This window comes from Athene noctua, chromosome 30 (genome assembly GCF_965140245.1).
Source record: "Athene noctua chromosome 30, bAthNoc1.hap1.1, whole genome shotgun sequence".
NCBI lineage: Eukaryota > Metazoa > Chordata > Aves > Strigiformes > Strigidae > Athene > Athene noctua.
The window spans coordinates 1,048,297-1,072,271 of NC_134066.1; the positions used below are offsets into that span (position 1 = coordinate 1,048,297).

The 23,975-nt window shown below is 64.8% G+C and overlaps 2 protein-coding genes across 4 annotated transcripts; one reads left to right on the top strand and one right to left on the bottom strand.

Moving 5' to 3' along the window:
- Positions 1-1,126: 1,126 nt before the first annotated feature.
- Positions 1,127-7,969, bottom strand: KRT8 (keratin 8). 3 transcript variants are annotated; one of them, XM_074929479.1, is made up of 9 exons: positions 7,380-7,969; positions 4,684-4,892; positions 3,687-3,747; positions 3,497-3,592; positions 3,244-3,408; positions 2,803-2,928; positions 1,981-2,201; positions 1,701-1,756; positions 1,127-1,605 (listed from the first exon to the last, which is right to left on the bottom strand). In XM_074929479.1, the coding sequence occupies exons 1-9, from the start codon at positions 7,710-7,712 to the stop codon at positions 1,424-1,426; spliced, it is 1,449 nt and encodes a 482-aa protein (XP_074785580.1). In that variant the 5' UTR covers positions 7,713-7,969; the 3' UTR covers positions 1,127-1,423. The 3 variants fall into 3 exon arrangements, with proteins under 3 accessions (XP_074785580.1, XP_074785578.1, XP_074785579.1); XM_074929477.1 differs by having other exon boundaries at positions 1,127-1,608; XM_074929478.1 differs by having other exon boundaries at positions 1,127-1,608; positions 1,683-1,756.
- Positions 7,970-16,681: 8,712 nt separating this feature from the next.
- Positions 16,682-20,641, top strand: KRT18 (keratin 18). Its single transcript, XM_074929491.1, has 7 exons — positions 16,682-17,168; positions 17,733-17,815; positions 18,387-18,543; positions 18,621-18,785; positions 19,408-19,533; positions 19,632-19,855; positions 20,443-20,641. The coding sequence occupies exons 1-7, from the start codon at positions 16,737-16,739 to the stop codon at positions 20,555-20,557; spliced, it is 1,302 nt and encodes a 433-aa protein (XP_074785592.1). The 5' UTR covers positions 16,682-16,736; the 3' UTR covers positions 20,558-20,641.
- Positions 20,642-23,975: the final 3,334 nt, after the last annotated feature.

Consider the following 23,975-nt stretch of genomic DNA (forward strand, 5'->3'; position numbering starts at 1 on the left):
CCTCAGCCAGGGCCTGGAGCAGCTCCCGGATCCAGGCGGTGCAGGACGGACGTGGCGGGAGCTGTCGTGTGGAGGGAACTTTGGTTTGGGGGAAAATCCCGCAAGATTTGGCTTCGTTACAGCCAGCGCTAACGAGGGCAGTAATTAACGCCCATGGGGGCTGGTGCTGGGGACCCTAAAAGACACCCCACAACCCATCGCGTGGCCCGGGGCTGCGCTGGGACGGATCCTGGCACCCCAGGAGGGACCCTGGCACCCAGGGAGGGGTCCTGGTACCCCATGAGGGACACTGGCACCCCAAGATGGGTCCTGGCACCCCAATATAGATCCTGACACCCAGGGAGGGGTCCTGGCACCTAAAGGTATGTCCTGGCACCCAGGGAGGGACACTGACACCCCAAGATGTGTCCTGGCACCCAGGGAGGGGTCCTGGCACCCAGGGAGGGACACTGAAACCCCAAGATGTGTCCTGGCACCCAGGGAGGGGTCCTGGCATGTGGGACCCCAGGTGGGAGCCTGGCAGTTTGGGACAGATCCTGGCACCCCATGAGGGACCCTGGCACCCCAAGACAGATCCTGGCACCTAGGGAGAGGTCCTGGCACCCCAGGAGGGACACTGACACCCCACAACAGATCCTGGAACCCCAGAGATGAGTCCCGACATCCCACAACAGATTCTGGCACCCAGAGGTGGGTCCTGGCACCCCATGAGGGACACTGACACCCCAAGATGTGTCCTGGCACCCCGGGAGGGATCCTGGCACCCCAGGAGGGACCCAGGCACCCAAGGATAGAATCTGGCACCCCAGGAGTGACACTGACACCCCACAACAGATCCTGGCACCCCGGGTGTGCGTCCTGGCATGGGGGACCCCAGGAAGGGGCCTGGCGGTTTGGGGCAGATCCTGGCCCCCAGGGACAGACCTTGGCATCTCCGGATGGATCCCGGCACCCCAAGATGGACTCTGGCACCCAGGGACAGAGCCCAGCACCCCGGGATGGACCCCAGCACCCCAGGACAGACCCTGGCACCCCTGGCCCAGGGTGAACCCTTCTCCAGGCCCCCCCCGTCCCCGCTGGCAGCAGCTCCCAGCAGCAGCATTTCTCAAAAACCCTCCGTCTTTTAAAGGCTTTATTCCAGCAGCAGAGCTGGCGGGAGCCCCCCAGAGCGGGGGGCAGGTTGGGCCTCCCCCTTTTGCACCCCACAGCTTCAATGGGGACATGGGGGGGGCAGGACGGAGGGAGGGAGGGGTTGGGGAAAATTGGGGGGTTGGAGCCCTTGCTGTGGATGGGGCGGGGCACTGGCTCAGGATGCCCTGGGGGTGGGGGGTGGGAAGAAGGGGGTGCTGGGGGTCCCGTCCGTCTGCAGACCAGATCTGGCCACCAAAGGCTCCCACGGAGGGACCCCCCCGGGGAGGGGGGCTCAGCTGGCCAGGACGTCGGAGGACTCGGACACCAACTTGCCGTCGCGGGTCTCGATCTTCTTGATGACGATGGCGCGGGACTTGGTGAGGGACGAGCTCTCCAGGGCGGGGGGGGACACGGCGTAGCCAGAGCTGGCGTAGGAGGTGCTGAAGCCCCCCCCGAAGCCCCCGCCGAAGCCAGCTGCTGGGGGAGGGGGACAGCCGTGAGCACGGTGGCACCGGGTGGTGGCACCCAAGGTGGGGGGTCCCGGCCTCAACACCCCCCCCCAGCCTTACCTGAGTACCCCGTTGTCTTGGTGTGGATGCTCAGGTTTTGCATGCCAGACTCCAGCCTGACGGGAGAAATTTGGAGGGGGGGGAAGAGACACGACACGACACACGCAGAGTGTCAGGGTGGGGGCTAAGGGACATGCCCAAGGGCAAACGGGGAGGTGGTGGCAGAGGGGGGGTGGGATCCTCCTCGTCACGGCCACAGCGTTGAGCTGCGGATACCCAGGGTGGGGCTGCAGGGTGCCCAGGGGATGTGGGATCTGGGATGCCCATTGGGTGCCCCCACCTGCTCTCCTCGCCCTCCAGCAGCTTCCTGTAGGTCGCGATCTCGATGTCCAGGGCCAGCTTGACGTTCATCAGCTCCTGGTACTCGCGGAGCTGCCGGGCCATGTCCTGCTTCGCCTTCTGCAGAGCGGCCTCCAGCTCAGCCAGCTTCCCCTTGGCGTCCTTCAGGGCCAGCTCCCCGCGCTCCTCCGCCTCCGCGATGGCCGTCTCCAGGCTGGCTCGCTGCAACGCACACGCACGGTGGGGAGAGGGGGGGGTGGTGAGAGGGAGAAGGGGCTGGGGGGGGTCCCTTGTGCCCCAGCACCCGCAGTACTCCAGCATCCCTGTGCCTCATCTCCATGTTCCAGCATCTCACAGCACCCCCGGGCCTCAGCATCCCTCACCCCCAGCATCTCTCAACCCCCGGCAGCCCCCACCAGCACCCCGCACCCCCCCGAGAACCTCCCATGTCCCAGCAACCCCCACCCCCCCAGCATCCCTCAGCCCCGAGAATCCCATGTCTCAACGCCCCTTGCCCCCCAGTAGGCCCTGCACCCCTCAGCATCCCCCATGTCCCACCATCCCTCACCCCCAGCATCCCCTATGGCCCCCACTGTCCCTCGCCCCCCCCATTATCCCCCCCACCCAGTCTGTGACCCCCCCTGCATGTCCAGGACAGCTCTAATCCGGAGTTTCCAAGGGTAGGGGTCCATGGGAGCCCACCAGTGGCTGGGAGGGGGTTCAATGCCCAGAGGAGCCCCCGGGGGTGCTGGTGGGGGAGAGAGGCAGCGGGAGGAGCGGGCAGCGTCTCCCCACTTTCCCACCCCGGGGGCTGTTCCCAGACCTGGTTCTTGAGCGCCTCGATCTCCGCCTGGATCCTCTGGATCAGCCTGTTGAGCTCGTTGATCTCGCTGCGGGTGTTGCGCAGGTCATCCCCGTGCTTCCCGGCCGTCGTCTTCAGCTCCTCGTACTGTGGGGACCGGAGCGGGCAGGATGGAGACAGGGCACCCCAAAATTGGGGAGAAAAGAGCCGGGACGTGCCCACGCCAGGAGGGATGCTCCAGGCTGGGCTGTGGCGGCTCCGGCTGGGTTTGGAGCCGGGATCTCTCCCACGCACCAGCCGCCTGCTCCGGGGCAGGGAGGGTGTTTGCCCGGCTGAAGCCTCAGGGAGGAGGAGGAGGAGGAGGAAGAGGAGGAGGAGGAGGAGGAGGAAGGCGCCTGCGCTTCCTTCATCTCAGATCGGGGGAGAGCGGGGACCAGCGGCGGGGGGGAGGCGGGAGCTCACCTTGATCTGGTACATGCTCTCGGCCTCGGCGCGGCTGCGGTTGGCGATGTCCTCGTACTGCGCCTTCACCTCGGCGATGATCCCGTCCAGGTCCAGGCTGCGGTTGTTGTCCATGGAGAGGACGACGGAGGTGTCAGAGATCTGAGACTGCAGCTCCCGGAGCTCCTGCGTGCAATGGCGGGGGGGTCCAGGGCTGAGCATGGGCACCTCAGTACCCGTGTGGGCCCCCCCGCCAAGGGAGGTGACCCCGTACCTCGTCATAAAGTTGCCTCAAGAAATTGATTTCGTCAGTCAAGCTCTCCAGGCGCGACTCCAGCTCCACCTTGTTCATGTAGGCTTCGTCCACGTCCTGGGGGCAGAGCAGGCGGCCCGTCAGCCCCCCCACCCCACCCCTCAGCACCCCCTCCCCGGCGCTGCTCGGCCCCTGCCAGACCCCGGGTCACCTTTTTGAGCAGGACAAACTCGTTTTCCTTCTCGGTGCGGTGGTTGATCTCTTCTTCGTACCTTGGGGAAGAGGGGAGGGCTTGGAGCTGGGGATGGGGGGGGACAGGGATGGGGGGGACATGGGGACGTGGGGATGCTGGGATATGGGGACATTGGGGTACAGGGACTTGGGGGACACTGGGATGCGGGGACATGGGGGACACGGGGACAGGGGGATATGGGGATGTGGGGATATGGGGGTACAGGAAGAGGGGATATGGAGGACAGATGCAGGGACATGGGGACATGGGGGTGCAGGGACATTGGGGACACGGGAACAGGCGGATATGGGGGATGGATGCAGGGACATGGGGACACAGGGACATGGAAATGGGGATTGGGGGGATGTGGAGACACAGAGACAGGGGGACATGGGGCTGTGGGGACATGGGAGTGCAGGGACATGGGGGACACAGGGACATGGAGATGTAGGGATATGGGGGTACAGGGACATAGGGGACACAGGGATATGGGGGACACATGCAGGGACATGGGGACATGGGCACATGGGAATGTGGGGTTTGGGGGGACACAGAGACATGGGGACATGGGGATATGGGGACGTGAGGGAACATGGAGACACAGGGACATGGGGACATGAGGGTGCAGGGACATGGGGGACACAGGGACATGGGGGTATGGGGGACATAGATGCAGGGACATGGGGGACACGGGGACCCACCCACCAGTATGTCCCTTGCAAGGAAGAACCACCCTCCCCAGGCCAAGCCACCCCAACGACAGCCAAAGGGGACGCTCCAGCCCCACCCCAACACCCCCAACCACCCGCCAACACCTCGGGGACACGGGGGGGACGCTGCACCCCACGGCGGGGACACCAGCGAGGGGGACTGTCACACACCCCCACCCCACAAGACACCCTAGGGAGGGGCACAAGCAGCGGGGTGAAGCCCTGGCAACCCCGGCCGCATCCTGGCCAACGGGGACGGGACTGACTTGTTCTTGAACTCCTCCACTAGCCCCTGCATGTTGCCCAGCTCGGCTTCCAGGCGCAGGCGCTCCTGGCCCAGGCCCTCGAGCTGGCGGCGCAGGCTGGCGATGTACGCCTCGAAGAGCCCGCTCATGTTGCTGCGGGTGGTCTTCTGGCTCTGCAGGAGGCTCCACTTGGTCTCCAGCATCTTGTTCTGCTGCTCCAGGAACCGGACCTGGGGGACAAGGGGGCGAAAAGGGGCGGGGGGAGGCGTCAGCATCACCCCCTCTCACCCCTCGGGTGGGTCATGGAGACGGGTGCTCGGTGCGGGTTTGCCAGGGGGCAGAGGGTTGCATGGGAGTGAGGCTGGGGTGCAAATCTGGGGTGCTGGGTGAAAATCTGGGGTCCTGGGTGCAAAAATCTGGATCTGGGGTGTAAGGCTGCGGTCCTGGGTGCAAATCTGGGGTGCTGGGTGCAAAAATTTGGGGTCTTGGGTGCAAAAATCTGGATCTGGGGTGTAAGGCTGCGGTCCTGGGTGCAAATCTGGGGTCCTAGGTGCAAATCTGGGGTGCTGGGTGCAAAAATTTGGGGTCCTGGGTGCAAAAATCTGGATCTGGGGTCTAAGGCTGCGGTCCTGGGTGCAAATCTGGGGTCCTGGGTGCAAAAATCTGGATCTGGGGTGTAAGGCTGTGGTCCTGGGTGCAAATCTGGGGTGCTGGGTGCAAAAATTTGGGGTCTTGGGTGCAAAAATCTGGATCTGGGGTGTAAGGCTGCGGTCCTGGGTGCAAATCTGGGGTCCTAGGTGCAAAAATCTGGATCTGGGGTGTAAGGCTGCGGTCCTGGGTGCAAATCTGGGGTGCTGGGTGCAAAAATTTGGGGTCTTGGGTGCAAAAATCTGGATCTGGGGTGTAAGGCTGCGGTCCTGGGTGCAAATCTGGGGTGCTGGGTGCAAAAATTTGGGGTCTTGGGTGCAAAAATCTGGTTCTGGGGTGTAAGGCTGCGGTCCTGGGTGCAAAAATTTGGGGTCTTGGGTGCAAAAATCTGGATCTGGGGTGTAAGGCTGCGGTCCTGGGTGCAAATCTGGGGTCCTGGGTGCAAATCTGGGGTGCTGGGTGCAAAAATTTGGGGTCCTGGGTGCAAAAATCTGGATCTGGGGTGTAAGGCTGCGGTCCTGGGTGCAAATCTGGGGTCCTAGGTGCAAAAATCTGGATCTGGGGTCTAAGGCTGCGGTCCTGGGTGCAAATCTGGGGTCCTGGGTGCAAAAATCTGGATCTGGGGTGTAAGGCTGTGGTCCTGGGTGCAAATCTGGGGTGCTGGGTGCAAAAATTTGGGGTCTTGGGTGCAAAAACCTGGATCTGGGGTGTAAGGCTGCGGTCCTGGGTGCAAATCTGGGGTGCTGGGTGCAAAAATTTGGGGTCTTGGGTGCAAAAATCTGGGGTCCTGGGTGCAAAAATCTGGATCTGGGGTGCAATCCCGGGGGTCCTGGGTGCTGCTTTGCAAGGGGCAGAGGGTGAGGTGGGTGAAGGGGGTGGCAGGGAGCAAGTCAGGGGTCCTGGGGTGCAAGTCTGGGATCACCAAGTCTGGGGTGCAAACCTGGGGTCCCGAGTGCAGTCTGGGGTTGCCCCCAGGGGAATCCCTGTCCCCCCCAGCCCCGGCGGGGCCCCCCCCAGCCCGCGGTGGGGTGAGGAGCCCGTCCCCAGCGGAGCACCCGGAAGCGGGTGCCGGGGAGGAAGGGTGCTGGGTGCCGGCGGGAGTGGGGCACCCACCCCACTGCTGGCTGCTTCCTCCATGAGGGGTGCCCCCATTACACCCCAGGGGGGCAACACTGCCCCCCCCATCCCCTCCCGCCCCAGCTCCTGCCCCAGTGCCGCTCCCTGCCCGCCGGCCCAGCCGCCATGGCCCCAGCAGTGGGAGGGGACCAGGGTGTCCCCACAGCAGACTGCATGTCCCCAGGGGGGGCAGGAAGTCCCCAAGGGGGGCAAAATGTGCCCAAAGGGGGTCCCTGGGGAGGGTGGGGGTATGGGTGTCCCAAGGAGGGCAGCGAGTCCATGAGGAGGACCAAAATGTGCCCAAAGGGACCAGGGTGTCCCCAAGCGGGTCTGGACATACCCAAAGGGGACAGAAGGTCCCCAAGGAGGGGCAAAATGTGCCCAAAGCGAGGCAGGAGGTCCCTGAGGGGGTTGGATGTTCTCAGGGGGGCCAGGAGGTCCCCAAGAGGTCCAAAATGTGACCAAAAGGATCAGGGTGTCCCCAAGAGGGCCAGGATGTCCCCAAGAGGGACCAAATGTGCCCAAAGGGTCCAGGGTGTCCCCAAGGGGGCCTGGACATCCTCAAGGGGACCAAGAGGTCTCCAAGGGGGGCAAAATGTGCCCAAAGGGGTCAAGAGGTCCTCAAGGAGGTCTGGATGTGCCCATGGGGGCCAGAATGTCCCCGAGGGTGTCAGGAGTTTTCCGAAGGGGTCTCAATGTTCCCAGGGGACTCAGGGTGTGCCTGAAGGGTCCAGGAGGTCCCTGAGGGGTCTCAAAGTCCCCTAAAGGCTCAGGGTGTGCCTGAAGGGGTCAGAACCTCCTTGGGGGCCTCAGGAGGTCCCCAAGGGGGTCTCAATGTCCCCAAGGGGCTCAGGGTGCGTCCGAAGGGGTCAGGAGGTCCCTGAGGGTCTCAGGAGGTCCCTAGGGGGGTCCCAGCCCTCTCCCCACAGGGTCTCACCCCAGCCCAGCCCCACCTTGTCGATGAAGGAGGCGAACTTGTTGTTGAGCGTCTTGATCTGCTCCTTCTCCTCCTTCCGCACCCGCTGGATGCTGGGGTCGATCTCCAGGTTGAGGGGTGTCAGGAGGCTCTGGTTGACGCTGACAGCCGTGATGCCACCCCCTGTCCCGGGCACGACAGCCGGCCCCCGGTACAGCCCGGCTCCGTAGCGGCTCCCCCCGTAGCCCCCGAAGGCTGAAGCCGTACTCATCCTCATGCCGGGGCCGGCGGTGTAGGAGTGGGAGCTGAAGGAACGGCCGGGTACGGCCGAGCTGCTGCGCACTGTCTTCCTGGTGATGGTGACAGACATGGCGAGCGGGCAGGAGAGCGGGCAGGAGGGCTGGAAGGTGGGCAGGAGGGCTGGAAGGTGGGCAGGAGGGCTGGAAGGTGGGCAGGAGGGCTGGAAGACAGACGAGAAGGTTGGAAGAAGGTGGAAGGAGGTTGCAAGACGGGCAAGAAGGTTGCGAGGAGGTTGGCGGAGGGCTGGGAGCTGGGCAGGGCCCCGAGCCAGGCAGGAGGTTGGTGGCAGGACAGGCAGGACGGGCAGGACGGGTTGAGGGAGGACGGATCCAGGGCGGGGTGAGCAGCTCCGGGTTTATATCCAGGAGCTGGGGGAGGAGAGGGGGTGGGAGGGCCTCCGGCCCCGGGAAAGAGGCACCTGCTTCTCCTTAACCCCTTCGGAGCGGCCGGGATCCGCCGGGATCTGTCGGGATCCGCCGGGATCCGCCGGGATCTGTCGGGATCCGCCGGGATCCGCCGGGATCCGCCGGGCCTCGCTGCAGAGCCGGGGCCGGATCCTGCCCACCGCGGGTCTCTGATTGTGGGGAAGGGGAGGGGGTGCAAGGGGGGGCTGGGGGGTGTCAGAGGCGGTGATACCGCCCCCCCGGGGCTGCAGGAGCGGGTGCTCGCCCCAAAATGTGGCTGCTGGTGCCAGCCACACCCCCCGTCAGCACCCACAGACCCGCACCCAGCTCGGGGGTGACACCCCCCCCGGCTCAGCTCCAGCATGGCGCAGGGGGTGAGAACCCCAACCCAGCCCCTGTCCCCAACCTGCGTCCCCCAATCTTTGTCCCCAACCTGTGTCCCCAACCCGTGTTCCCCCAATCTTTGTCCCCAGCCCCTGTCCCTAACCTGCATCCCCAACCTGTACCCTCACCCTGTGCCCCCAGTCTGCCTCCCCAGTCCCATGACCCCCGACCCTTCCCTAGCCCATGTCCCCAGCCCCACGTCCCCAAGTCTGTGTCCCCACACCTATGTCCCCAACCCCATTACCCCAACCTACAACCCAAACCCACACCCACAAGCCCACACCTCCACCCGCTGACCCCAACCCATGTCCCCAACCTACATCCCCACACTGGTATCCTCAGGCCCATGTCCCCAAGCCCATGTCCCCAAGCCCCAAGCCAGCCCCATCAGCCCCTGCTCGCTGTGACCTCCTGTTTTCTGTACAAAATCTTGTCCTCAAACCGGGGAAAAACTGACCAAAAAAAAAAAAAAAAGGAACGTGTTTGTGTTTCTGGCTAAAACCCAGGCTGCTCCCTGAGCAGCTGGACCGAGCTGATCCCCCCCAGATCAGGATCAGGCCACCCCTGCAGAGCCCCCGCCAGGCCAGGCCGTGCCACCTCTCCACCTGCAGCTCTGGCTCCGGAGCAGGATTTGGGCAGCACCCGGCAGCGGGGAGGGCCGGGATGGGGCATGAGCCCGGGTGCGGCTCCTCGGTCAGGACTGGGCTTGTCCCGCGCGGGAGCGGCGGGCACTGGGCCGAGACGGCACGCGGCGCCCGGCACCTGCAGGCAGGGATTTGGAGGTTTGTTGGGTTTATTTTGTCTTTGGTTCATTGTCTTCGGCGCAGCAGGAAGGGTGGCTCTGGGGCAGCACTGGGGAGGGTAACCGGGGATCCGGCTGGTGCTGGGTAAACCCACGGAGCCACCTCCTCATCCAGCCCCCGGCCTCCCTGAGGAGGGACATCTGTCTGTGCTTCAGCCAGCCAGCTCCGGCCGTCCCACCCATGCACATGCCCACGGACCCATCCGCCCGCCCTCCACCCTTGGCCAGACCCACCACCCACCCGTCCTCTTAGATGTCCGTCCATCCATCCATCCATCCATCCATCCATCCACCCACCCATCCCTGGCCAGACCCATCCACCCGTGCACCCTCCTAGATACCCGGCTGCCCGCCCTTCCATCCTTGGGCAGAACCAACCAACCACCCTTCTAGATATCTGTCCATCTGTCCAGCCAGCCAGCCAGCCATCTGTCTGTTCGTCCGTCCATCCATCCATCCACCCATCCGTCTGTCCGTCCGTCCATCCGTCCATCCATCCTTCCTTCCATCCATCCTTCCTTCCATCCATCCTTCCATCCATCCATCCTTCCATCCATCCATCCATCCGTCTGTCCGTCCATCCATCCTTCCATCCATCCATCCATCCATCCGTCTGTTGGTCCATCCACCCATCTGTCCGTCCATCTGTCCATCCATCCATCCATCCATCCTTCCATCCATCCATCCATCCATCTGTCCGTCCACCCATCCATCCATCCATCCACCCATCCATCTGTCCATCCATCCATCCATCCATCCATCCATCCATCCATCCATCCGTCTGTCCGTCCATCCATCCTTCCATCCATCCATCCATCCATCCATCCATCCATCCATCCGTCTGTCCATCCATCCATCCATCCATCCATCCATCCATCCATCCGTCTGTCCGTCCATCCATCCTTCCATCCATCCATCCATCCATCCATCCATCCATCCGTCCATCCGTCCATCCATCCACCCACCCACCCCAGGACAGACCCACCCACCCTTCTCGACACCCACCCATCACCCATCCCTTCCCGTGCTGATCCCCGGACAGCCCCACCTTTATGGACCCACCCACCCGTCCCCCCCCGAGTCGATACACCCAGCTGCCCAGCGTCTGCCCCTGCTCAGACACAACCACGCAGCCACCCCCCCCCGAATCCCCGCATGGAGCCGTGAGCCAGAAACCACCCGGGTGCAGCATCACCTTGTTGAACTGCGCGGGGGGGGGACACATGCTGAGCTCCTCCAGCTTTGCAAGGGGCTCTCAAAGGCCACCAAAGCTGCGACACCCGGGAAGGGGACGCGATTTCCCTCCCCCTTCCTCCCCAGGGGCTGAAAGTCACTGTGGCCTGGGGAGGGAAGCTGCGAAGCTGCAAACCCCCAGAGAAGCTCCCCCACCCCCTGGAGGTGCTGCCCACCCCCCAGAGAAGCTCTCCACCCTTCCCAGAAGCTCTCCATCCCCCCGGAGAAGCTCTGCCCCCCCCCCCGGAGCTCTCCATCCCCCCGGAGCTCTCCATCCCCCCAGAGAAGCTCTCCCCCCCTCCCAGAGAAGTTCTCCCCCCCCCCAGAGAAGCTCTCCATCCCCCGGAGAAGCTCTCCCCCCCCTCCCGGAGCTCTCCCCCCCCCAGAGAAGCTCTCCCACCCCCCAGAGAAGCTCTCCATCCCCCCGGAGAAGCTCTGCCCCCCCCCCGGAGGTCTCCATCCCCCCGGAGAAGCTCTCCATCCCCCCGGAGAAGCTCTGCCCCCCCCCCCCGGAGCTCTCCATCCCCCCAGAGAAGCTCTCCCCCCCTCCCAGAGAAGTTCTCCCCCCCCCAGAGAAGCTCTCCATCCCCCGGAGAAGCTCTCCCCCCCCTCCCGGAGCTCTCCCACCCCCCAGAGAAGCTCTCCATCCCCCCGGAGAAGCTCTGCCCCCCCCCCGGAGGTCTCCATCCCCCCGGAGAAGCTCTCCATCCCCCCGGAGAAGCTCTGCCCCCCCCCCCGGAGCTCTCTATCCCCCCAGAGAAGCTCTCCCCCCCCCCCGGAGAAGCTCTCCATCCCGCCCAGCTTCTCTTATCACAAAGGAATTTGCAACCCAGGCAAATACTTCCCTCCCCACCGAGATACCGCTGGCAGGGAGGGAGTGGGGCCCTGAGTGGGTGCCAGGTCCCAGCAGGGTGCGGGACCCCCCCGCTCACCCCCCCCCGGCCGACCGCCGCGAAGCCCCCAGGTCCCCCCCAGCGCCGCTCTGGGCGGGCAGGAGAGGCTCAACCTGGAACGTGAGGAGCAGCGGGGACTTCCCAGCCGCCCCGGGCGGCTCCGGGCCAAACCCCGCTCTGAGCTGGGGAAACTGAGGCACGGAGGGCAAATGGGCCGGGGAGGGGGATAAAACAACAGCACCCCCAGATAGCGACTGCAGGCGAGCCCCAAATCCACTCAGCCCCACCCCAGGAGACACTCAGCCATAAATCCCACACTCAGCCCCGGTCACCCCGGGGGGGGGGGACACAGACACACACACACCCCCCCCCCAACGTGCTTCAGACAACCCTAAAGCCCCCCGGGACCAGCGTCACCCCTCAGCGTGTTCCCCTGAGGAGCCGGGGGGGGCCACACTCCATTTCAGGTGGAGGCCAAAGGTCCCCCTGGACTTTTGTTTGCCGTGGGCTGGGTGACGGCCACGGGGACGGCGCTGACGGGTGGCACCCGCTGTCCCCTGCCGGCTGCCACCCCTCAGCGTGTCCCCAGAGAGCAGGGGGGGTCCCAGGGGGATGCACCCCCTTCCCCGTCGCCGGGTGGTCACGCAGAGGCAGGACCCTTCGAGGGGATGCGGGGTGGTCTCCCCTGGGTGCAGGACCCCCCTGGGTGCAGCGTGGCTGGGGGAGGGGGGGGGGGTGTCTCTTTGTGTGTCCTGGACCCCCACCAGGAGGGACATGGTGACTCAGGGGATGTCCCCAAGGTGCCACATCCTTGTCCTTGTGCAGGCAGGACCTCAAGGGTGCCCTTGGCTGGAGGTGGGGGGGACACAGGACCCCTCTGGGTGCCCCCCCCTCCTCCCCCAGGGCCTGACCCTGTTTGCAGCAACCCCTGAGCCGGGTCTGGGAGGAGGAGGAGGAGGAGGAGGAGGAGGAGGATGGGTCCTGGCTGCAGCTTCATCGCTCAGGAATGCAGCAAGACCTCGGCCCCTGTGGCTTAACCCCTGGGGAGCCGGGCAGTCCCGGTGGCCCCTGCTCTGCTTTTGGGAGGGGTGGGGGTGGGTGTCAACGGGGCATCCCCGTGTCCCCACTAATTGGGGACATGGGGGACGGTGGTGGCCCCGTGCCACCAAGGCCCCTGGAGATGCCGCCATGGAGGAAGGTGGCTCAGGGCTTGGCCGGAGTCGCATCCAGCATCCCTCAGGGTGCTGAGCACGGCCGGGGGGGTCCCCGGATCCAGCCCCTGAAGCGTTGGGGGCTGGGGACGGAGGAGCTGGGGGGGCGGGGGGGGCTGTGGCAGAGCCTTATCAGCCCCAGGGCTTTCATCTCGGGTTTATGGCCCCAAAGCGGGGGGAGACGAGGGGTGGGGGGACGGGACGTGTTTGCTCCCGGCTCCTCCATCACCCACCCGGCACGGGAGGAATGTGCCTGATAAGGGGCCGGGGTGGGGAGCGGCCCCCAGCAGCCCCCCCTGCGCCAGCAGCAGGGTCAAGGAGTGCCCCCATCTCCATGGAGGACCCCCAAAGAGGAGCAGACAGGTGGGGGGGTCTTGGGGACCCCCATGAGCACCCCGGGCCGCATCCAGCCCGGGTGTGGAGCATCACCCCAAGGTGGTGCAATGGGGGGGCGGGGGGGGTCAGGGGGTCAGGGCATCCCCGGGGCCAAACGCTGCCGGTGCCACAGACACCCCCGGGGGACCCCAGGGTGGGACACTCCCCCCCCACCCCCAACCAGCCACCACCAGGACCGCAGGGTGGGCCCCCCCCCTGCAACCCTGGGGTCAGACGCTGCGTGAACCCCAAGGTGGGACCCCCCCCCTGTGAGCAAAGGCCACGAGGACCCCAAGGTGGGACCCTCCCTGCGACCCCCCCGGGCAGGTCAGACACCTCGGGGCCCCCCCGGCTCAGCCCCTGCCAGGGCTGCCCCAGCGCCTCCATTTCCTCGTCCCCCCTCGTCACCCTCCTCTTCCTCCCGGCACGGTGCCACCGCCGGCACCCTCAGAGGACGCCGAAATGGCGCGGGGTTGGCAGCGTGGGGCCAAGGCGGATCGGGGAAGAAGTGGGGCAGAATGGGGCAAAACAGGGCAGGGGTGGGACAAAATGGGACAGAATGGGGCAGGGATGGGGCAAAGTGGGGCAAAGTGGGGCAGGGATGGGGCAAAGTGGGGCAGGGATGGGGCAAAGTGGGGCAAAGTGGGGCAGGGATGGGGCAAAATGGGGCAAAGTGGGGCAGGGATGGGGCAAAGTGGGGCAAAGTGGGGCAGGGATGGGGCAAAGTGGGGCAAAGTGGGGCAGGGATGGGGCAAAATGGGGCAGAAATAGGGCAAAATAGGGGCAAAATGGGGCAAAGTGGGGCAGGGATGGGGCAAAATGGGACAGAATGGGGCAGGGATGGGGCAAAGTGGGGCAGGGATGGGGCAAAATGGGACAGAATGGGGCAGGAATGGGGCAAAGTGGGGCAGGGATGGGGCAAAATGGGACAGAATGGGTCAGGGATGGGGCAAAATGGGGCAAAGTGGGGCAGGGATGGGGCAAAATGGGGCAAAGTGGGGCAGGGATGGGGCAAAATGGGACAGAATGGGGCAGGGATGGGGCAGGGATGGGGCAAAATGGGGCAAAGTGGGGCAGGGATGGGGCAAAATGGGGCAAAGTGGGGCAGGGATGGGGCAAAATGGGACAGAATGGGGCAGGGATGGGGCAAAATGGGGCAGGGATGGGGCAAAATGGGGCAAAGTGGGGCAGGGATGGGGCAAAATGGGGCAGGGATGGGGCAAAATGGGGCAAAGTGGGGCAGGGATGGGGCAAAATGGGGCAAAAGAGAGCAGGAATGGGGCAAGGATGAGGTACAATGGGGCAGGGATGGGGCAAAAGGGAGCAGAATTGGGGCAAAAAGGGGGCAGGGCTGGGTCAAAATGGAGCAGGAATGGGGCAAGGGTGAGGCACAGTGGGGCAGGGATGGGACAAAATGGGGCAGAAACAGGGCAGGAGCGGGGCAGGGGGGGCTCGGGGGGGGGCAGAAGGGCTGGGGAAGGGGACAGAGACGGGGCTCAGCCACTCTCGACCCAAATTTCTTGGGCCAAAGGCCAGAGTGGGGCCAGGGGTGGGGGGCCAGGATGGGGCCCCCCCAACCCAGCCCGTGGGAAGGTCCAAGGCCGGGGGGGGGCTGGGCTGGGCCCCCCCAGCACTGAGTCACCCCTTTATGGTCCGGGCAGAGCAAACAGGGGCAGGGCCGGGAGTGCGGGGGGGCAGGAGGCTGCGGGGAGCCCACGGAACCCGCGACTTCCCCCCCGGGGGTCTGCAAAAGGGTTTGGTGTTGCACGGAAGGGGTGCTCGTGCAAGAGGGGGTGCTTGTGCAAAGGGGGTCCTTGTGCAAGGAAGGGGGTTGCTTGTGCAAGAGGGGGTTCCTCGTGCAAGGAAGGGGGGGGTGCTTGTGCAAGGAGGGGTGCTTGTGCAAGGAAGGGAGGTGCTTGTGCAAAAGGGGGTGCTTGTGCAAGGAAGGGGGGTGCTTGTGCAAGAGAGGGTCCTCATGCAAGGAAGGGGGTGCTTGTGCAAGAGGGGATGCTTGTGCAAAGAAGTGGGGGTGCTTGTGCTAGAGGGGGTGCTTGTACAATGAAGAGGGTGTGCTCATGCAAGAGGGGGTCGTCGTGCAAGGAAGGGGGTTGCTTATGCAAGAGGGGGTGCTTGTGCAAGGAGGGGTGCTTGTGTAAGGAAGGGGGGTGCTTGTGCAAAAGGGGGTGCTTGTGCAAGGAAGGGGGGTGCTTGTGCAAAAGGGGGTGCTTGTGCAAGGAAGGGGGGTGCTTGTGCAAGAGGGTGTCCCCGTTCAAGGAAGGGGGGGTGCTTGTGCAAGAGCGGGTTCTCGTGCAAGGAAGGGGGGTGCTTGTGCAAAAGGGGGTGCTTGTGCAAGAGGGGGTCCTCGTGCAAGGATGGAGGGGGTGCTTGTGCAAGGAGGGGTGATTGTGGAAGGAAGGGGGGGGTCCTCGTGCAAGGGGGTTCCTCGTGCAAGGAAGAGGGGGTGCTCGTGCAGAGGGACGTGCTTGTGCAAAGAGCGCGCTCGTGCAAAACTCCGCGTTCTCACACCTGCAGCAGGGGGGACACACGCACCACCCCAGGACATCGCGGAGCGGGACGTGCCCTGCCCCACACCCCCCCCACACCCCCCCGTCCGGAGCCGCCTTAAATCAGCCCCGGGGGGTGACGAGGGTCCGGCCGGGGGGGCTAGGGGTCCCGCGGGGGGGGGCGGCCGGGAGAGGAGGGGGACGGACCCACTGTTGGGGTGTCCCCGGGTCCGGGGTGCAGGCGGGGGGGGATTGGGGGGGCGGGTTGCCCTGGGGGAGCGGGGAGAGGCCGGGCAGGATTCCTGGAGCCGGTTGGGCAGGATGAGCCCCCCCCGCCCTGAGCCCCCCCCGCCCTGAGCCACGGCGGGACCGGCCCCACGGGGGACACGCACCGACCCCCCCACCCCGGTCCCCCCGGGGGTCTCTGGCCCAGCCGGACCCACCTGTGAACCCCAGGAAAGGGGGGGGGGGGCATCGCTATGGGGGGGGGTATCAGTAGGGTGATGTGGGGCTGGTGTGAACCGGTGGGGAGAGCTGGACCTCGGTACCCCAAAATGTGTGGGGCTGCACCCCACGGGGTATGGGGCAGACCCCCCCTCCCTCCTCCCTGCACCCCACAGGTTATGGGGCCAAACCCTGCACCCCACAAGTTATGGGGCAGACACCCCCTCCCTCCTCCCTGCACCCCACAGGTTAAGGGGCCAAACCCTGCACCCCACAAGTTATGGGGCAGATCCCCCCTCCCTCCTCCCTGCACCCCACAGGTTAAGGGGCCAAACCCTGCACCCCACAAGTTATGGGGCAGATCCCCCCTCCCTCCTCCCTGCACCCCACAGGTTATGGGGCCAAACCCTGCACCCCACAAGTTATGGGGCAGACCCCCCTCCCTCCTCCCTGCACCCCACAGGTTATGGGGCAGACCCCCACTCCTCCACCCTGAGCCCCACAGGTTATGGGGCAGACACCCCCTCCCTCCTCCCTGCACCCCACAGGTTATGGGGCCAAACCCTGCACCCCACAAGTTATGGGGCAGACACCCCCTCCCTCCACCCTGCACCCCACAAGTTATGGGGCCGAGCCCTCCCCAGGAACAAAAGCCTTGGGCTGGATCCGGCCCCACCTTCCCGGGCACGCAGGGGCCCGGAGCGGGGCCGTGGGGCCGCCCTCCCGCCTCTCCCGGCTATAAATCCCCGTCCGTCCGTCCGTCCGTCCGTCCAGCTCCGTCCATCCGTCCAGCTCCGTCCGTCCGTCCAGCTCCGCCGTCGCTCCCGTGCACCGTCCCCGCACCATGAGCTACTCCCGCAGCAGCGGCTACTCCAGCTGCCCCCGCAGTGGGGTGACCCCCGGCGTGGGCTCCGGCCGCCACTTCACCCCCCTGAGCAGCGCGGCCAGCGTCTACGCCGGGGCCGGGGGATCGGGCTCCCGCGTCTCCGTGACCCGCACCACCAGCCTGACCAGCTCCGGGGGGGGCTATGGGGCCGGCTATGGGGCTGCCTTGGGGGGCAGCATGTTGATGTCGGGGTCTGGCGTGGTGGCCAACGAGAAGGAGACGATGCAGGACCTCAACGACCGCTTGGCCACCTACTTGGAGAAGGTTCGGAGCTTGGAGCAGGAGAACCGGCGCCTGGAGGTTCAGGTCCGGGAATTCATGGCCAGGAAGGGTCCCAGCGCCCAGGACTGGAGCCACTACTGGGACGTTATCGAGGAGCTGCGGGACAAGGTGGGGTCCCCGTTGTGGGGCGGGGGGGAGGCGGCCGAGCTGGCGTTGGTGGCCCCAAGGCACCGTGGGGTTAAGCATTAACCCGGCGGGTGGTGGGGTTGGGTGAACTTTGCACCCCGAGGTCGGGGATGTCACCCGTGCGGGGGCCGTGCGTCCCCAGGGGCGTCACTGGGAGGAGGGTGAAGGGACATGACCAAGGGCACGGGGCAGGGCGGTGTCAGGGTGGGCGCAACGCCGCCTTCATTGAGCAAACGCGCCCTAGGCCCCCCCGGCGCCATGTTCTGAGCCAGGCTCAAGGTCACCCAGGGCCCAGCCAAGCCCGTCCCAGTCACCTGGGTCCCCCCAAGTGAGCCTCTCCCTGCCCCCACCCCGGTTGATTGTCACTTTTCCGGGGCGAGGTTCCCCCCCCCCGTCCTCCCCCGCTCTGCGGGAGCGCGGGCACCTGCCAGGTGGCACCTGCCTGGGTGACGTGGGCAGCGGCGCGGGCGGGTGGCAGCGGGGAGGGGGGTGTCCCTGCACCCCGGTGACGTGTCCGTTGCGGTGTGTACCCCCCCCCCCCCCAAGATCTTCGAGGCGACGGTGGAGAACGCCCGCACGGTGCTGCAGATCGACAACGCCCGGCTGGCGGCCGATGACTTCAGGGTCAAGTGAGGGACGGGGGGGGGGGACGGGAAGGGGGGGGGGACACAGTGGGGATGGGGACAGGATGGGGTGGGGCAGGAAATGGGGATGAGGCAAAGGACAACGATGAAAACAGGAGTGGGGATGGGGACAGAGGACGGGGACAGGGACAATGGGGACAGGGACAATGGGGACAGGGACAACGGGGACAGGGACGGGGCGGGAGCGATACAGAGCCGAGGAGGGGGATGACAACGGGGATGGGGTGGGATGGGGTTTTGGATGAGCTGGGGGGGATGTGGGGTGGGGGGAACTTTGGGTTTGGGCTGAGGGTTGGACTCGATGATCCCGAGGGGCTTTTCCAGCCTGAGGGATTCTGGGATTCTGTAGGACGGGGTGGGACGGGACAGGACGGGACGGGAGGGGATGAGGTGGGATGGGACGGGAGGGGACGGGACGGGACGGGAGGGGATGAGGTGGGATGGGATGAAGTTGGAGGTGGAGATGGGGGTGGGACAGGGGCAAGAACACAGATGGGGACAGGGACAAGGACAAGGACAGGGCTGGGGCCGGAGCCACTCAGCGCCGTGTCCCCAGGTACGAGGCGGAGCTGGCCATCCGCCTCTCGGTGGAGAACGACATCATGGGGCTGCGCAAGGTCATCGATGACACCAACATGACCCGGCTGCAGCTGGAGGGGGAGATCGAGTCCCTCAAGGAGGAGCTCATCTTCATGAAGAAGAACCACGAGGAGGTAGGGAGGAAGCCGGAGGGGGGGTGCTGGGCAGTCGGGACACCCCGCACTGACGCTGGCCCCTCGCTGCCCCCCAGGAGGTGAGGAGCCTCCAGGCCCAGGTCTCCGACTCGGCGTTGACGGTGGAGGTGGACGCGCCCAAGTCGCAGGACCTGGGCAAGATCATGGCGGAGATCCGGGCGCAGTACGACACCCTGGCCCAGAAGAACCTGGAGGACCTGGAGAAGCAATGGGGGCGGCAGGTGGGTCCACACACCCCCCGCGCCCCAAACCTGCACCTCAGGGGGCCCTGGTGGTCCCCAGGCAACTGGGGTAATACTCCATGGGGGTGTCGTCCCTGGGGGGACATCAAGGCAAGGGAGGGGGCAGTCCCCAGCTCAACGGGGGGGGGTCATCTGGGGGTCGTGACACAAGGGGGATCCCCGATCTGCGGGGGGTGTTCCCCTGGGGGTCCCCAGTCTGGCATAGGGGTGTTCCCCAAAGGTACCTCACAAGGCAGACCTGACCCAACGGGGTCCTGTCCCAACATCAGGGATACTCTTGGGGTGACCCCTATCCCGTAGGGGGCCCCGAGCCCCAGTGGGAACCTTCTCCAAGGGGTCCTGGTCCAACATCAGGGACATTCCCCGGGGAAAACCATCCCAGGGTGACCCCAGCCCCACAGTGGGGACCTCCAGGAGGGTCCTGGTCCAACACTGGGGACATTCCTGGAGGACCCCTATCCCATGTGGGACCCCCAGTCCTTGGGGCTGGCTCTTCCTGGGGTGGTTTCACCCCCCCGTATCCCCTCAACGGTTTGGGGTGACCGTGGTGAGCAGTGCTAAGCCACTGACCCCCCCAAACCACACGCACGTGACCCCCAAGATCACCGAGAGCACCATGGAGATCACGCAGAGCAGCAAGGACGTCGACACAGCCCGCAGCACCGTGGTGGATCTCCGTCGCTCCGTCCAGACCCTGGAGATCGACCTGGACTCCCTCCGCAACCAGGTACCCCCCCCCCGCTAAAACCCGCCACATCCAGCCCCCCCGCGGGGTCACAGGGCCCCCCGCGGTGGTGAGCTGAGCCTGGGCGTGACGCTCTGCAGAAAGCCAGGTTGGAGGCCAACGTGCTGGAGGTGGAGAACCGCTACGCCGCGCAGATGGAGCAGCTCAACGCCCTGATCCTGCGGGTCGAGGCGGAGCTGCTGCAGGTGCGCAACGAGCTGCAGAATCAGGCCGAGGAGTACCAGGCGCTGCTCAATGTCAAGGGCAAGCTGGAGGCTGAGATCGCGACCTACCGGCAGCTGCTGGAGGGAGGAGAGGAGTTCAGGTAGAGGGGATGGGGTGGGGGCACCCGGCGGGGGTGACACCATGGGTGGGATGTCCCAGATCTGGCAGGAATGGGTGGGCTTGGGATGGGAAGGGGACAGCGTCTGGTGGGGACGAGCCCCAGGTGATGGGATGTTCAGGTCCCATCACCCACGATGCTCTGGGGACAACGAGGGGACAGCGGTGGCATCCAGCCAGGGTGACCCCAGGTGCTGGGATGTCCCTGGTCCCATCCTTCAGGGTGGTTTGGGGATGGTGAGGGGACACTGGTGGTGTCCAGAAGGGCTGAGAGGTCCCAGCTCTGTCCTTGAGGACACCCTGGGGACAGCGAGGGGACAGCGGTGTCATCTGGTGGGGACGAGCCCCGGGTGACGGGATGTCCAGGTGCCATCACCCACGATGCTCTGGGGACAGCAAGGGGACAGAGGCGGCACCCAGCAGGGATGAACCCTCCAGGATGCTCCAGCTCTGTCACCTCTTGGTGACACTGGGAAGGGAGAGGACACATTCAACGGGAGCTGACACGGGGAGGGGACACCCTGCGGCACCCCCCAGCACCCTGAGCCCCCCCCTTTCCCCGCCCCACAGCCTGCAGGACGCCCTGGAGAAGGAGACCACCTCCACCACGCAGAGGACCAAGCAGCGGACGGTGGATGGCAAAGTGGTGACGGAGACAAAGGAGGTGAAGGTGCGGGTGTTCTGAGCCAGCGGAGGGGGTGGCCCGGCCCCCAGCACCCTGGGGGGGACCCCTGAGCACCCCCCTCACAAATAAAATGACAATTCCCCCCCTGGGGAGATGTTGCATCCTGGTGTCTCCTTCTGCTGGGGGAGGGAAAAGGGTTTGGAGCCACAGAGGGGTGACTCCGGGGGGGGGAAACTGAGGCAGGGGGGTGAGGAGAGGCTGGAGAGCCCAGAGGAGGGATAAAGGGGGGGGGGGGGGGGGCGTGAAGAGGATGGGGGGGACAGACGGATGGATGGATGGACGGACGGACGGATGGATGGATGGATGGATGGATGGATGGATGGATGGACGGATGGGTGGACGGACGGACGGACAGATGGATGGATGGACGGACAGAAGGACGGACAGAAGGACGGACGGATGGACGGACGGATGGATGGACGGATGGACAGATGGATGGATGGGTGGATGGACAGACGGACGGATGGATGGATGGACGGATGGACGGATGGGTGGATGGACGGACAGACGAGGAGTCGGTCGGTGGGGGTGGACGGGGGGTGCACACATGGATGGGGACTGGGTGCAGGGACACGGGGGAATCCATGGCAGATGGACAGAGAGAGGGACAGGGGACGGACAGACGGACACAGACAGACAGACAGGGGACAGACAGACAGGGGATGGACACAGAGAGGGGACAGACGGACACAGACAGACGGACACGGCCAGCCCCGGCCAGCACTTGCACCTCCTCCCACCAGCTTCACGCCCCGGACCTGGGGCTGGTGGGAGCCCGTGGCCGCCCCCGTCCCCACGAACATGCCCCCCCCCCCGGGGGCACCTCCACACACACCCCCCCATGTCGGGGTCCCAGGAGGCAGCACCCACCCCCCAAAAGCAGCCAAAGGGACCCCAAAACGTCCCCGACCCCACTGGCATGGAGGGGGGGGGTCCTCTGCACCCCATGGCTCTGCCCCACGGCTCTTACCCCGCCCGAGCGTTTGCTTTGTCACCTTCACTCAACCGCCCCCCGGGGGGCCCCCGCGCTGCCCATTTTCAAACCCACTTTTCCCTTTTTTCACGCTTTTTCTGGGTGTCGGGGCACCCCGCGGCACCCTCCGGCCCAGCAGGGGGGCGCTGTGCGCCGGCACCGCCGCTCCCTCCCGCTCATGGGGTGTCAGCGGTGAGGGGACTCCCCGGGGGGCGTCCCCAGTGTCCCCCGGGAAGGGTCCCCGAGAGGGGCCCCGTGGCCAGGGGATCGATTTGGGGACCCCCAAGGTGTTCCCCTGTCCCCCCCGTTAGCGGTTTAGTTGTCTCCATCCTGGGGGGCGGGGGGGGGACACACACACACAGGTGACAAGAGGCCCCCCCAGATGCGAGGGGAGGGGCTTGGGGGGGGCATTAGGAGCACGTGGTGCTGCGGGAGCATGGCCCCGCCCCCTGGAGCTGACCCTACCCACTACTGTGTGAGCCACGCCCACCTGGGGTGAAACCACACCCACCCGTGATGAGACCACGCCCACAGGAGGGAAAACATCCTCCCCCCGGCGGTTGGACACACCCCTTAGAACCAAACTCCACCCACACCAGTGGGGAGGAGTTGTAAAAGCTCCACCCCGTTGGGTTGGCCACACCCCCAGGACAAGCCCTGCCCCCACAGATAGCCCCACCCCACCTCCAGAACTGGCCACGCCCACCCACCCCCTGTCAATCAGCGGGGGGGGGTGGTCAAGGCATGGACGGACCCCAACGAGCAGAGCTGGGGGGGCACCAGTAACCCCAGTGCTCCCAGTAACGACCCTTGAGAGAGTTTTGAAACGTACATAGAAATGAAACAAAAAGGGTAACAAAGACTGGGGGGAAAAAGGTACTGGGGGGAAAAAAGGTACCTTTTTGTGAGGGATTTATTCTGCTGCTCTGATGAATTACAGAAGGAGAATTTTCATGTCGGCAGCTCCAGTGGATATTTAAGAAGAAGGAGGCTGAGGACGAGGAAACCTCAGTGCAGCCCCGCTCGCTCCGCTGAGCCGCGACACAGGATCCCCGAATCCTCCGGGCTGGAAAAGCCCCTGAAGCTCCTCCAGCCCAACCATGACCCTCCCCCTGACCCCCCCAACTCCCCCAGACCCCTCAGCGCTGGCTCAGCCCGACTCTTCAACCCCCCCAGGGATCCCGGGGACTCCCCCCTGCCCTGGGCAGCCCATTCCAACGCCCAACAGCCCCTTCTGCACAGAAATCCTTCCTCAGAGCCAGCCTGACCCTGCCCTGGGCAGCTTGAGGCCATTCCCTCGGGGCCTGGCGCTGGGGCCTTGGCTCCAGAGACTCACCCCCCCTCTCTGCCCCCTCCTGGCAGGGAGTTGCAGAGGGCCAGGAGGTCTCCCCTCAGCCTCCTCTTCTCCAGACTGAACCCCCCCAGTTCCCCCAGCCGCTCCCCAGCAGACCTGTGCTCCAGACCCTGCCCCAGCTCCGTTGCCCTTCTCTGGCCACGCTCGAGTCATTCAATGGCCTTTTTGGGGTGAGGGGCCCAGAACTGAACCCCCTCAGCGAGGGGCAGCCTCAGCTAATAGCACAGACCCGCCGCTAAAACAGGTTTCTGTGTTTGCTGGAGCTCTCTCAGGCTTCTTCCAGCTTGATTTCTTTTTTCTCCTGAAGGCCTTTGTTTCATGCTTACACCGCTTTTAAATCACAGAAACAACATCCAGGACAATCGTTTTTATGCCCCAGCTATTCAGGTCTGCCCCTGGTGACAAGTGGTTTCATCAACAGAAGTTCCAGTGTAATTCAGAAACTTGTGGTTTATAGAATGGAATTCGCTCGGCGGAGATGAGAATTCACACTCAAAACTTATAATTGTTTGCAAGTGTTGAATCTTCCCTCAGCAGCTTGGTCTAAAGCTACATTTCCCCAGCTGAGCTGAATAAATACCCCTTTACAACGACACACACGAGTTGTGTTTCCACGTACTCGTTAACTGATCTCTGGTCATTCGAGTGGTTTTGGTTGCCTTGATTTATTGTAGAGGGATTCCTGTTGGATTTTCCCCACAAATGCTACAGCTAAACCTGTCTCTTGACCATCGTGTTAATTGTGTTGCAGCCTTGACTGATTTTACCCCAAGTCTCTTATTAGAGGAGTTGGGGAGTGTTGTGTGGTTTGTAACTACAGGAATGTTGGGTTTGCTTCTGTTCCATCCTGACTTTTCCCTTAAGCTTGTTGTTGATTATTCGCTCAAATTGTCCGTGTTCAACAGGTTGGAGTTAGTGTCAAAACGAGCGGTTTTAACCGCCCCAGGGCAGTGACCTTCACTCTGCTCCACACCGTTTGCTCTACACAAACCTCTAGAACGGGAAGTTGGAGAAATCGGTCCTAATGGCTCTTTACCAACTAGTAAATGGAATCGTATCTCGACTGCAGAGGTGAAGTTCCCCGTTTTTTT

What these genes read in the sequence shown, in the direction of transcription:
- KRT8 (XM_074929478.1), bottom strand. Translation starts at nt 7,712, where the DNA reads ATGTCTGTCACCATCACCAGGAAGACAGTGCGCAGCAGCTCGGCCGTA. An exon ending in GTGGAGGAGTTCAAGAACAA is followed by an intron (nt 3,748 to 4,683) that starts GTCAGTCCCGTC and finishes CTCTTCCCCAAG; the next exon opens with GTACGAAGAAGAGATCAACC. An exon ending in AGAGCATGTACCAGATCAAG is followed by an intron (nt 2,929 to 3,243) that starts GTGAGCTCCCGC and finishes CGGTCCCCACAG; the next exon opens with TACGAGGAGCTGAAGACGAC.
- KRT18 (XM_074929491.1), top strand. Translation starts at nt 16,737, where the DNA reads ATGAGCTACTCCCGCAGCAGCGGCTACTCCAGCTGCCCCCGCAGTGGG. An exon ending in AGAAGCAATGGGGGCGGCAG is followed by an intron (nt 18,786 to 19,407) that starts GTGGGTCCACAC and finishes GTGACCCCCAAG; the next exon opens with ATCACCGAGAGCACCATGGA. An exon ending in TGGACTCCCTCCGCAACCAG is followed by an intron (nt 19,534 to 19,631) that starts GTACCCCCCCCC and finishes GACGCTCTGCAG; the next exon opens with AAAGCCAGGTTGGAGGCCAA.